Source organism: Eretmochelys imbricata, chromosome 17 (assembly GCF_965152235.1).
Source record: "Eretmochelys imbricata isolate rEreImb1 chromosome 17, rEreImb1.hap1, whole genome shotgun sequence".
Classification (NCBI taxonomy): Eukaryota; Metazoa; Chordata; order Testudines; family Cheloniidae; genus Eretmochelys; species Eretmochelys imbricata.
In genome coordinates, this window is record NC_135588.1 from 16444240 (window position 1) to 16458568 (window position 14329).

The 14329-nt window shown below is 44.5% G+C and overlaps 1 protein-coding gene across 1 annotated transcript in view; it reads right to left on the reverse strand.

Annotated features, from left to right (window-relative positions):
* The window catches only part of CLIP2 (CAP-Gly domain containing linker protein 2), a 94480-nt gene that overhangs the window by 12857 nt on the left and 67294 nt on the right, over nt 1-14329 (reverse strand). Inside the window, exons 8-10 of the mRNA XM_077836589.1 lie at nt 6553-6657; nt 3675-4619; nt 94-151 (exon numbers count right to left, since the gene is read on the reverse strand). Coding sequence (XP_077692715.1) covers nt 94-151; nt 3675-4619; nt 6553-6657 — 1108 coding nt within the window. The remainder of the gene's footprint in view (nt 1-93; nt 152-3674; nt 4620-6552; nt 6658-14329) is intronic.

Below are 14329 nucleotides of genomic sequence, written 5' to 3' on the forward strand. Positions count from 1 at the left end.
ACTTCCCAAGCCCTTTTCAGCCAGCTCTTTCTAGCTAGAGCAGAAGAGTGAAAGACATGGCATGTCAATCACTCTGACAGTGAAATTCATTACCTTCCAGAGCCTGCTTCATCTTTATCTTCTCTTCTGAAATATCATTAGTTTCAATCATCTGAAATAAACGTAAAATATATGTATACACACACACACAAATATATACACACATATAAAATGCCCACGAACTCTTTACCATCAATCTTCTGTAGAATCAAAGCAAAGTCAGTGAATTTAAAACTCTAGCAGGCACAATAAGGAACACAACTGGCATCAATGTCCTTTGGCCTTCATATTTTGCCAATCAGATTTACATCCTTCTCAGAGGGAAATCAAAGAGGTGATTTAAAAAAAAAGTCACTCAGACAGTTGAGCACTGAGGTGGGTACAGCTGGCATTCTCTTAATGGAAGGCCCGAATTCCATAATTGATCAAAGAAAGGGCCCAGTTTCCATTTTCATGCAACAATGTTGGAGTTCAGTGTATGCAAAAAGGGATCATTAGGAATGGGCTCAACCTGCAAACTCTGGATCCATACGCCCCAAAGCTCAGGGATAGGAGGGGTGATCTGGAGTTTTGGTTTGGACCATCTCTGATAAGAAGTCATTTTCAGCATTTTCATCAGTGACTAGGGATTTTGGGTACATCAGTTTTTGAGGCCTCAGCTTGAGACACCTTAAAGAGCTCTGACTGCCAGATAACAGGTCCTCAGCACCTTCTGAAAAGCAGGCTCCTTCAAGGGATGGCCCTAGGAGTCTTTTTAACTCCTTCTGTGTGTCTTGCCTTTTGGTTTCTCTCTAAGCTGGCATCAGAATTAATACTGTGATTTACAACCATGACTCAACCCATGCTGAAATTCCGGGTAATACTGCAGCGCATGCTTAAGTGCTTTTCTGAACTGCAGTCTCAGTGCTTTTCCTTCTTCACGGATAATTTCAGACTTATTTTTATCACATGGAAATTTTAGTTCAATTAACAACTCGCTTACCTGGGAGCAATGCAGACCCACCTAGGACCTTTCACTTATACAGGGGGATGTGTGGAGGCCACGTTTATAAAAGAAGCGCGTGGCATAGACGCACTAATGGCTGTGCTATTAATGCCACAGGTATCATCATGACAAATCTTGTTGCAACCCGTAGCAAGGGAGCGGAGACTGTTTGAAAACGACAGCAGTTCTAGGAGAACATAAGTGGCATCAAACCAAACAAAGCTCGACTCCCGTATGAAGGGCAACAACAACAGTCAACAGGCTCAAAGGTGAGCTGCAGGTCTCTATGCACTCGGCTGGCTTGGCGCTATGGTACTGGTTTTGCTCCAATCACACCTACAGCTTGCTCTCCCAAGGCATTGGCCACCGTGGAGTGGAATCCAGTCACCTGGCTTTTTTCCTCTTTCCTCAGGGGACGCCACATTCTACCTGTCTAGGGGTCACTTAAGTGAATGCACGCTATTGTTCCCTTACTACTTAACTACCGTCACTAGACTCCTGGCCTTAAGGGACAACCACACTGATTAGTTATAGCCCAGGCCTCGTTACAGCAAAGCATCTGAGCACTGCTTAACTTTAAGCACTTTTAAGTATCATTGGCTTCACCCAGTTAGTGGATTGTGGTCAGTGACTTCACAGAATTAGAAGCAGATTCTGAGGATGCAATACTTGCCTCTGGTGTGACTCTTAGTAACAAAAGTCATCTCACTGCAACTTACCAAAACACATGTTTGAACGCCTGGGGAAGCAGGAGTCTACAGAGTCATAAGATACATTTGTTTCTTTTAAATATTTGGATAATTCACGTTATGTCAAATTAGCCAAGACATTTAAAAAAAAATAGAATTTACCCTGTGTCAATGACACTCTCTTGCTTTTGTCCATGCATTCATTCCAGCAGCAAGCTGCATTTTCTTGGCCTTAATTTGCATCAGAGGGTCAATATGATTGCTTTCTCTCTGGCTGTTAGTTCTTTCAAGACACGTTAGGCCCAACTGAATGCCCAATAAAGTCAATGGGAGTCTTTCAATTGACTTTAATGGGTTCTGGATTGGACCTTCGGTTCTTTCTTTTTCTTTACTCTTCTTTGGAGTTAGGATTGGATGTAGACAGCAACTCTTTGCTGTTACACTAGAGTTTTCTATTAACGAACTCACGGTATATTTTCTGAGTGCTGGAGCCCTTGCTCTGTAGCTTTCATGCCTAGCTAAGAGAGAGGACGCATGCTGGAAAACCCTTCCAACACCATTATTAATGCTTAAGATTCTTCCTCCTCTTTTTTGTTTCTTTCCCTCCTTTCACGCACAATGCACATGCTATTTTACTAGTATTAAGCTTCAGCCTAACAATACACATGCAGCTGCTTAATTTTACTATCATGCAACTGATGGGACTACTCATGGTAGTTAATATTAAGCACATAGTAAATGTTTGCAGGATTGGGGCCTTAATTTGGAGCAGTGGGGTACCTTTCAAATACCTATTCTCAAGCAAACAATGTATATTCCAAGGCTTGCTTTTGGTTGTCTGTACCCGACTGGGACAGGAACTCTCTCTTGCTTTGAATATTCTTTTTATCTAGCTTCTTGTACAAAGTGCAAGTACGGGCAGAGGCTCCAAACACACAGAGACTTTGCAGTGATTTTCCTATCACCTAGCACAAGTTGTGTGAATAAGTCACAGACCGATCCTTTGTCCTTATATCATCTCATAAAGATGGGAGGGTACCACGTGACAGACAACAGGGCATCAGAATAACAAGGCTGGTGGGCTAGAGAAACCTATAATAAGCTCAGAAGAAACAGATCCCTCCATGGTTATGATAGTTACTGCCTGTCCTCCAATCAGCACTAAGATGTGGATGAATCACTTTGAAGTCAGACGTTTCATCATGTGTGACTAGTGCCTTGATTGGCAGACTCTCCTCCCCCCTCTCCATTGTGAGACCATCCCCATCAGCTGTTCCGTTATAACCTTGCCTTCTAAACACCCTGCTAGATAGGGACTTTCCATCAGTGATGAGGGAATTGAAAGACAGAAATGAAGTTCTCTTTCCCAACATCGTACAGCAGGTCAGTGGCAGAGCCTGGATAGACCCATCATGTCCCAATTACCAGTCCCCTGGCTTAACCACACAGCAGCCTTCCTCCCTTATGGCTCCTACTGACTTCCACTGAATGAAGGATGCCTTCAGGTGAAGTCCTAGGTCAGGCTACATCCTAATCTCATACCGGTTCTGTCTTTGCCTCTCTCCCACGACTGTTCAGCCCTTCCATAGTGGCGACACATGCATGAAGTGCATGAAGAGCCTCTGCACTAGCTACCCCCGGCTGCCAGCATACACCTTCGAGTCCAACGACCCACACAGAGTGGTGTCGTTACAAGTATCCTCACTTCCGTGAGCAGGGAGACAACAGGGTCCTTTACCCAGTGCAGGCAATGCCGCCTCCTCCTCCCCACTCGTGGGCCCACCCAGGAATGCGATTGGATTGCTCAGAAAAACAATAAAAGACATGGATAAAAGATGAAGAATCAGATGGCTTTAAAGCCAAGAAGCCCAAGCAAATTATACTACAGGGCAAAATTCAGGTTAGCCTTATGAGGAATACTAAGGACAAAACAATATAAATAGAATAGCCCAAACCCATACATTGGCATGCTGAGAAGGATGCAGTGCCTCCATGGACTGCAGTTTGTTCTCTAAGACAAGCACTTTTTCCTGCAATCTTTGGATCTCCTGTTTACTCTGGGCTTCTGTTTTCTGTAGTGTCTCATAGTCCAACATCTTCTTCTCAGCCAGAGAAATCTGCTCTTTCAAGAAAGCTATTGCTTGAGCCTGATCTTTATATTCACTGTGTAGCTTCTCCAGTTCATGCACTCTCAGTTCGGCATCTCGGCACTTGTCCTTCATGTCCTGAAGTTCTGTAAGGTGCTGGTTTGTTTTGGTTTCCAGTTGCGTTTTCCAGTTGTTGTTGCTTTCTTCCACTTCGTCGCTGGCCTCCTGCAGCTTCAGCTTCAGACTTTCTTTCTCCTTTATGTGAACAGCAGTCTCAATATCGTGCTTAGCTTTAAGGTTCTCCAGTTCAAGCTGGTGCTCCATCTTTATGCTCTCTACCACGGCCTTCAGTTCTACTATCTCCTTGTGCTGGGTATCAGGGCCTGTGTTCAGGGTGGCTTTGAGGTCTTCCAGAGATTTCTGATGGTCAGAAGCCAAGGTGTCCAGCTTAGACTTCCAGTTGTCCATCAGCCCCATGTTCTCATTGGTGGCTTGTTGAACTTTGTGTTTCAGGTCAACGATTTCCTGGGAGTATTTTTCATTGACGGCTTTCAGCTTCTCTATCTCCTGTTGATGCTTCTTCAGGGTCTTTTCGTACTTCTCCTTTAGCTGGCTGCTCTCTTTTTGGTGCTCCTTGCTGGCAGACAGCAGCTGGTCTCGCAGTCGAAGCGCCTCTGACTGCAGACCAAGATTGTGCTCAGGGGTCTCTGCCTGGTGAGAGTTCCTTAGGCATTGTCTCAGCTCCTCCACTTCACCACGCCTGACACTCAGCTCTTCCTCCAGCTGAAGGATTCTAGACTTCTCTGCTACCGTAGTTAACTGAAACAATAAAAAAAAAAAAAGGACACAAAGTAAGTTCTCACCTTTCCTTGCTGTCTGCTTCTCTTTAGTAGACGTGTTCCAGGGACAGTCAAATCCCAAGCACATTAGCCAGTTTAAAAAGAAAAACAACATCCTCAATCCGATTACAGTTTTTCCACCAGGGTAATTAACAATACTTTCTTGCATCAAGGCCTTTATGCTGGTTTTAATGCATGCTTCCAATTTGAACCATTGGTTTGAATCAGAAACAACATGTCTCTTTGAAACAACTGCTGTAATATTAGCTACTAAAAAGTTACAGGGGTTTATTAAAAATAATGTCCTGAAATCCCATTATATTTCTCAACTGGGCTGCTTGCCAAGTGATGTATAGAAAATGCTACTGTACACTCAGGAATATGGTGGATATTAAAATCAGGATTGTACACATCATGAACATTTCCTTTTATTGCTCAGCTCTTCAGAGCCTCTGGCACCTTCACAACTTTATGGTTTACCCTGGTGTAAAAGGAAAAGAAATTTTACGCATGGAGTCTTGTTAGAATTTATTAGCAAAGTAAAAATAAGGTAGAATGCTAGAAGATGTAAGAGAATAAACTGCTGGCTATGAGTTACACTGCATGACAGGGTTTGAGTAGCTTCTTAGCTGTCTGAGTTTAATCTTTCTGGCCTGATTTGATTGCTGATCACGGTGGAGGTGGGCACCTTTGGGTACAGAACAACAGACCTGATAAGAGGAAATGTAAAAACAAACAAGCAAATCTACAACATTTACTCCTTTAGCACCAAAACATAACTGATCCATTCTATTTATTTGTTTAGGCTGAAATTTTTCAAAGCTGCCTAAGGGAGCTGGATGCCTGACGCCCACTCATTTTTAATGGGAATGGGGTGCTCAAACCCCTTTCACCAGTTTGGAAGACTCCAGCCTGGCCTTTTGGGTGATCTCTACAAGCTCCCATGCAGTCCTCACAGCCTGGCCACTACTCGGCAGCCCACCCAAAACTCCTGGATGTGAGGGGCTAGCAGAACTCTGACCTCTCCCAGTGGCCCCACCCACAAGGCTCATGGCTGGAGATGATGATCGGCCCCACCATACTATTTAAGCCAGAAGGCGGCACAGGGAAGTTGTTCAAGCAACTGGGAGATCTCCTGACTGGCAGCTGCACTGGATCTGACTTGGGCTTGATCCCCAGGTTCTGATCCCCGCTCTGACCCCTGGCTTGGACTCTGGCTCTGACCACTAGGCCTGATTATCTCTCCTCTGGCCACATCACAGTCCTGACAGTTTGCTTGTCTTTTTAGAAATCAACTGCTCTCCCCACCATGTAACACCTTCAAGAAAAACCTTCTCCTCACCTGCCCCAAACAAGGCTCCTTAAAGCCGTGATGTATTGCTCCTCTAGACAGCCCTTCCTGCATCCTACAGCCTAACTAACCCAAGTGACCAGAGCTATAGTGCTACGACTTAGGAGCAGTTCCATTTAGACGCTTCAGCCTTATCTTCTATCTCAAATTGCAGCATCCACAATAGAAGGAAGGATGTTTGCAACATTGATTGTCACACTTATTTCCTACCGTAGTTTAAAGGGACCCCGGAAGCAAAATGAACCGTGCAAGGTTTAATCATTGTTATTTATCTGGCGGTGTTAATCGAATGGTGAGTTGTGAAGCGCTCATGTCAAATGGCGTCATGGGGTTGAGAAGCAAACGCATGTCGGAAAAACGAGTCACCACACAAGAAGCAAAGGCAAAATCATATGGTGCTACTATTTCCAGAAAGGGAGTGCAAATAAAGTAAACAACAAAACGCAAACCATGGACGCCCAAACTCAAACCAAACAACAAAATCCCAAACAAGGCATTGTTGGCATCAATGCAGCTGACAAGCACACTGGTCTGCCGGCAGGGAAAGTGGGGTTGGGATTACCCTGGTGTCCTCTAATTCTCTGAGGAGTTTTTCAGCCTGTGCCTTCTCAAACAGCAGGCTCTGCTCGAGCTCCCGTATGCGGGCATGCTCCAACTGCGTCTGAGTCTGGTCACACACAGGGAAGAAAAAACAACAACAACAACAGGGGAGAGAGCAGAAAACAGAGAGAAAAGGCTGCAACATCATGTTCCGTGTACAAGACAAGGAAAGGCAGTTCACAATGGGAGGAGAATAAAGGTCTCAACAGGCAGGAAAATTCATCCAAACAGAAATAGGTTACTAAGGGATTTTACATGGTCCTCAGGGTGGCTATTTAAGATACAGTGGACTCCTCTTATAGGGCCCATTTTAGCAAAGCATCCCTATTCAAGAAGGGTGCTTAAGTCCCACTAAAGGCAATGAGACTTAAGCAGGTGCTTATGTGCTTTCCTGCATGGGGGCCATAGTGAGAACACTTCACAACAGAAGAAATCCACCCCAGCGAATGTGAATCAGTACAAGGTCTATGCACCAATTAAAGACCATTCACCGTAGACAATGTGGACAGTTGGAGGCTGCCTACTGGCAGAGTTGCCTTTTGCAATAAAGAGAGAGTTTCAACTATGACGTAGTTGACTACAAGCAGGTTTCACTGTGCACAGTGTAGTGACAATACCAGAAAATATACATCACTTAAAGCAATGAAGGAAATTTAAGTAGAAAAAAATGGTATAATTGAGTACTTTGCATTTGTACAGCATCTATAGCTAAGGATTTCAAAATGATTTTCAAATTTTGAGTCTCACAACCACCCCCCATGCCTCAGTTTACTTGGGTAAACTGAGGCACAGAGAGGGTTTTTTTTTTTTTTTTTTGCTCAAGTTCAGTGGGTGAGCCAGGATTAGAATCCAGAAGTCTTGATTCAATGTCCCTTGCCCTAACAACTAGATAACATTCCTCTATTGGTAGCAAAATTATTATTTAAGCACATCAGTATTGGCCACTGATATCATGTAAATTCCCTGTGAAGAAGGGGGGGGGAATCAACATGCAAACTCTGGCTTTCAAATTTTTAACTTTCAAAACTATTTTCTATTGAATACAAAGTTGATCCACCAAGACCACAGCATGACAAGGACTATACGGTTACTTAAGTTGTTCTAGGCAATTTTCTGCCCTTCACTTGCCACTTCATTATTTTTTTTCCCCATTCCCAAGCCTGAATTCATTTGAAATTTTTTTTCTTTACAACCTGATCTGAGATGGAAATGAATGAATGAGCTTTGGCTCCTTTTCTGTGAATGGAGAAAATTTAAGTTTGCACCCATCTGTTTTCTTTTAAAGTCTGGAAAATATTATTAAATATCAGATCAAATATGGTGAAAATCAAGACTGTCAGGTACATGCAATATTATTGTAGCCATGTTGGCCCCAGGATATGAGAAAGACAAGATGGGTGAGGTAATATAGTTTATTGGACCAACTTCTGCTGGTGAAAGAGACATGCTTTCCAGTTCCACAGAGCTCTTCCTCAGGTCTGGGAAAGGTACTCAGAGTGCCACAGCTAAACACAAGGTGCAACCAACTATTTCGTATAAGGAGTTAACACATTGCAAGGAACTGTTCAAAATGAAGCAGGCACTTAGCACCTTTGCAGTCACACAACAAAGGAGAGCTAGTAGGTCATAGATTGTTGTCATGAGACATAAAACCAGTGTCTCTATTGAGTCGAGGATTTTTGGTGTCTAGCAGAGTTATGAATTTAAGCTTGTAGGCTCGTCTTTTGAAGGTGTTGTGCAGGTTTCTTTTGAGGACGAGGCCTGAAAGGTCAGCTATGGAGTGACTGTTCACCCCCTGGGGATAGGGTATTTTTGTCTTATTACTTTTCTGTGTGAGTTCATTTGAGAGTGTAGTCATTGTCTAGTTTGCTGGGGCACTTGATGCACTGGATGAGGTTCACCACAGGTTGTAACAGGCATGTGTAGGACCAATGGATCTTGAAAGGTGTGTTGTGGGGGATATATTCAGGACACTTCAAGTTTTATCAGTCCTGTTTGACTCCAGGTGGAGAAGACAAACAACGTCTCTTAAAGACGTCTCCAAAAATTGCCAGGCTTGCAAAAGAACCTTAGTGAAGCACAGACATGAGCTGGATATTTGTAAAGGAAAAGGGGGAAATTTGCCTTCTTGTTGAGTGGGGATTTTCCCCCCAATCTCCACATAGCTCAAAGATGCCTTTCCTAAGAGCTAGACCAGGTTCTGATTTCACTTACAGTGCCGTTAACCTGAATTATTCCATTAACTTCAATGGCATTACTATGAATTTACAATGGTAACAGCTAGCCTGATGTCTTTGACTGAACCTTCAGCTATATGGACTCACAAAATTATCTCAACTAGCCATTCAGAATCTTTTCAATGGTAGTAATTTACCACCCACTTCTGTTCTCCAAAGGGTCAAATATAAGCGCTCCAAAGGTGGGATCTTTTACTGATCCATTTCACAACTAGTCCAGGAATCTCGCAAGATTCCTGACACTGATACTTATGTTTCTGGTTCAACTGGAAAAATCACAGAGCAGCTTCCCTTAGCATTCCAGTCATTCTGCTGTTCGTCAAAACCCTGGAAGACCACAGGCATACGGAAATGAAAAACAGAGGAGAAGTTAAATGAACATTTCCAGACCTCAAATATGGGTTTTTTTAACATTAAGATAAACTGACATGTCATCTTTTACTTTATACAAACCCTTTCATCCAGCCCTAATTAGACCAGACCAAATTCTGAGACCCACTCAACCCCAAAATTTGAGGAAATTCAGATCCAAACGTTATGGCTCAGGTCCAATTTTAACCCTAATTACTACCCACACATTATGAGCTATACGAATAGCTAATTTCTTACTAAAATACATGATGTATCTCATGAATTCCAGCAGATGATCGCAACAGTCTCTCTTAAGGATTTTAAGATTTACTATTACAAGATCATCTATTATAAATAGGCTTTAGCTCTTTCTTGCATTTACCTCCCATATTCTAAAGGATAAAAGCTATAGCAACATCATGCTGCTAGAGATGGGCCTGGATCTAAGTCACACTGCATTTTGTGAGATGTTTTGAGCCAAAGTTCACAGATTGTCCCTACATCCATCAGGGAACAAAAATCACAGATCCAAATATCTCCAAATTTTAGACAATTCCAAACCTGGATATGAGCTTTGTGGCTTGCTCCTGTCTTTATGCCTACTAATATTTGGGCAGAAACCTCTAGACTCCACTGAAATACACTGGGGTAAGAGTTCTGGAGGAACAAAATGAGAAGATGATGAATAGAAAGCATCCTTCTTCTCTTCAAAAATGATAAAAAGTCTAGAAAACATGATCTATGAGGGAAGATTGAAAAAATTGGGTTTGTTTAGTCTGGAGAAGAGAAGACAGAGAGGACATGATAACAGTTTTCAAGTACATAAAAGGTTGTTACAAGGAAGAGGTGCTTAACCTCTGAGGATAGGACAAGAAGCAATGGGCTTAAATTGCAGCAAGGGTGTCTTAGGTTGGACATTAGGAAAAACTTCCTAACTGTCAGGGTGGTTAAGCACTGGAATAAATTGCCCAGGGAGGTTGTGCAATCTCTATCACTGCAGATTTTTAAGAGCAGGTTAGACAAACATCTGTCAGGGATGGTCTAGATAACACTTCGTCCTGCCATGAGTGCAGGGGACTGGACTAGATGACCTCTTGAGGTCCCTTCCAGTCCTTTGATTCTTCAGTGGGGATGACTGGCATGCACCGTATGACAATCTGGTTTACAGTATTCCTATAGTCCACACACACTGTACTTGCTATTGTTTGTTACTTATGACATCAGCCCTCTCATCTCTAGCATGCAGAAGCATATAAATGGAGAAAATCTAATTAAATTGTTCTGGAGGTCCCTGTCCTCCCTGCACAAATGAGATCTAGCTAGACAGCCCTGCAGCTTTTATAGCTGCTAAAATTGCAGTCACAGACTACAGGTGGCCAAAAAAACACCTCTAACCTGCACAGAGCTGCACTTGGTCCTGTCACCCTCCTTGATAAAGCACTTTTTGTGCTAGGCCCCCCCTGCCCCCATAAAGCATCTGACTTGCTCACATCCTTGAATAAAAGCCCAGCGACTGGATAGTCCAGTTGAATGAATGTTCAGGAAAGTGCTAGGCTTGCTCGTTTGCAGAGAGGGATGCTGCAATATGTGGACGCAGCGATCCTCTCACAAAGGGATGGGCTGGAATGTCACCTCTGTGCTAGAACGCGGCTAGCTGTAAGCACATAGTCTGTTTTATAAAATGACCTACACAGATGCCATCAGCGCCACCTACATCACTGAGCGTCTCAGCATTTGGGGTGGGTCAGGCTCTATTTAAAAACCCAACACTGCTGTTACGTACACCCCATAGGCACGGAGTCTAGAGCTTCGGCCTGCTTGGGCAGCAGAGACTCTGAGTTCAGGAGGAATTTCAGGTTAATTCCTCCCCAAGCCCAGAGAACAAGACACCATTAAGAAGACATCATTAAGACGATGCTCTTGGGCTCCACGGGGAGATGACGGCATTTTGCAACCATAGAGCCTCCCATTGCTTGATTGTACAATGTGGAAGGACCTGGAAACAGCCTTTTAATGAAGAATGAACGCTGGCACTTCCTGAAGGATAAATGTTGAAATCACAGCTCCCCAAAGACAGTCAGCAGGGCAAGGGATGTAGAAAAGTTGGGGTGGGGCAAGTGACAATGGGTTACTGGGCTTTTTGCCTCTAGGGGGTATGTCTCACTGCCATTCAAAATCCGAGGCTGGCCTGTGCCAGCTAACCTGGGCTCGCCAGGCTAGAGCTAAGGGGCTGTTTAAGTGCAGCGTAGGCATCCGGGCTTAGGCTGGAGCCCAGACTCTCGGACCCTGCAAGGTGGGAAGATCCCAGACCTTGGGCTGCAGCCCCAGTCTGAACAGTTACATTGGAATTCAGCTGCCCTGCAAGGCCTGAGCCCCGCGGGCCTGGGCCAGCCGCGAGTGTCCAATTGCAGTGTAGATTTACCCCAGCTGGCTTGTCCAAAGCTGAACAAGGACGGTAGTGACTGAAAGTAGTAACTACTGGATGGCTCTAGGGTGGCTTTCCATGAAACGAGCTATGGGTTTCAGCACAATTCCTAGGGAACACATGTTCACCGAACAAAAAAGCCCTCTGGCTAGAATGTCCAAAAGCCCCTACTTGATCAAGGAGCGCAAGTCTTATTGACTTTCAATGGGGCTGTTGTTTAAGTCATTTAGGTGCTTTTGAAAATCTCAACCACCATCACATTCAGTCCCTTAGGGTCTGTCTTCACTGCAGAATTATTAGCTCAGATGATCAGCACCTCTCAGCTCGGGTGCGAGCAGCCCCACTGCGAAGCCCTGCCTGAGTTATCTTGCCCTCACTGGCACTGAACATCACCACATGTGTCCTTAGGACTTCTGGGGGCCCATCCCATGGTTCTTTGTGCCACTCCATGACTCTGTCCCAGTGAATTGTGGGGGAACTCATCTGTCCTTCTGGGCGCTCAGGGAAATTGTGGGAAGGAACTGGTGGGTTACCAGCCTGAGTGAAAACCCCATTAGGGCTTTAGCCTATCACCCCAGCTGGGCTAGGTAGCCTGGGATGACAGCACTAAACTTGGGTGAGAGGGTCTGATGTGTAAATGATGGGGTGGAAGGGTAGGAGCAACACTTGAGTAAAAGCCCAAGTTAACTCCGCAGTGAAGACCTATCCCAAGGGGTCATTCTCAGGAGAGAGACCAAAGGCTGAGTAAACTGTAGTGAATGAATTACCCTGTTGCTCCGAGAGGTGATTTCTGCCAGGCACAGATGGAAAAGCTTGACACTGAAAGGGAGCTCCACACAGGGGTATGTGTGTGTACAAGATAAAAACCACATCCTGTACAATCAGCAAGCTCTGTTTTATTTTTCTTACTCGCAGTTGCTTCATCTGCAGAATAACCCAGCAGTACATCATTTAATAATGTCCAGGAACCAAATATCACTGAGGCACTTTGCCTTCGACAGTCTGTCATCTTGTGAAAATGAAAAACACACCTTCCAAAAGCCTTGTTCCATTGCAATTATCCCCTGGCTGGTTTTAAACCCAGAACTGAGGGGTCCTGTAGGCACGGCTCACTGCACTAGAAAAGCTTTAGCAAAGCGCTCCGCACAGTATTGATTTGCGCCTTTCCAACCCCCCCCCCCCCCCCGCCGTCTGCTGCTCTGCCTTCTCCTCCCATTAAAAAGCAGAGATTTATTCTTAAGGGTGGTCAACACAATTCTGTGTCTCTAATGTCCAGAAAAACACATGGCACCCCAGGACCTGCCTAGTTCAAGGATTTTCCTTCTCAGCCTTCTCTGGCCTTGTATTGATTTACTGCTGAACTACTGATTGCTGAAGCAGCTTCCTTGACATGCCTGGCTGACTTAACTTGCCTAATTCTAGAGCCTAGGGAAAGGGGAAGGGGAGATTTTGGAAGCTGCCTTGCCTTTCAGAAAGATCACTCTTCCTTACTCCTCCTGCAAGGGAATCCTTTCCTGAACTGGAACCTGAGACAGAAGGTCACCTGCCAGTGCTGATCACTTTTGTACAAAGTTGGCTGCAGTGCCGTTGTACAGAAAAACCCCGACGCCTTCCAAAAAAAAAAGGCACTGCAATGTCAAACCCGTCAAACCACAACTGTCTGTGCTTGTGAGAGAAGGACTCCACAGGAAAGTCCTGGTGGATGAAGGCCTAGATAAGAATGTGTGGCGCTGTACCCAGAAGGGAGCTGGGATATGGGATCATACACCTTACTGAACCTGCTCGTAATGAGAGGCAGGCCATGGACAGCAGCTGTGCAGTAGGAAAAGATATGCTCGAATGCATTAACATACACAATTTAATTAACATGGGTGTTTAACATGACTTAGGACAAAGTCAGGTTTAAAAACCATGCAAGCTGGTCATGGTTCATCCTAAGTGGATCTCTAGAAATAACAATGACCGGCTAACACCATGTGGGAAATTTTTCACAATTCAGTCTATAATCTTCACTATCAATGCCTTTCTGTAATAAGGTTTCAGAGTAACAGCCGTGTTAGTCTGTATTCGCAAAAAGAAAAGGAGTACTTGTGGCACCTTAGAGACTAACCAATTTATTTGAGCATGAGCTTTCGTGAGCTACAGCTCACTTCATCGGATGCATACCGTGGAAACTGCAGCAGACTTTATATACACACAGAGAATATGAAACAATACCTCCTCCCACCCCCCTGTCCTGCTGGTAATAGCTTATCTAAAGTGATCATCAAGTTGGGCCATTTCCAGCACAAATCCAGGTTTTCTCACCCTCCACCCCCCCACACACACAAATTCACTCTCCTGCTGGTGATAGCCCATCCAAAGTGACAACTCTCTACACAATGTGCATGATAATCAAGTTGGGCCATTTCCTGCACAAATCCAGGTTCTCTCACCCCCTCACCCCCCTCCCAAAAACCACACACACAAACTCACTATCCTGCTGGTAATAGCTCATCCAAAGTGACCACTCTCCCTACAATGTGCATGGTAAATGTGCATGGTAATCAAGGTGGGCCATGTCCAGCAGAAATGCTGGACATGGCCCACCTTGATTACCATGCACATTGTAGGGAGAGTGGTCACTTTGGATGAGCTATTACCAGCAGGATAGTGAGTTTGTGTGTGTGGTTTTTGGGAGGGGGGTGAGAGAACCTGGATTTGTGCAGGAAATGGCCCAACTTGAT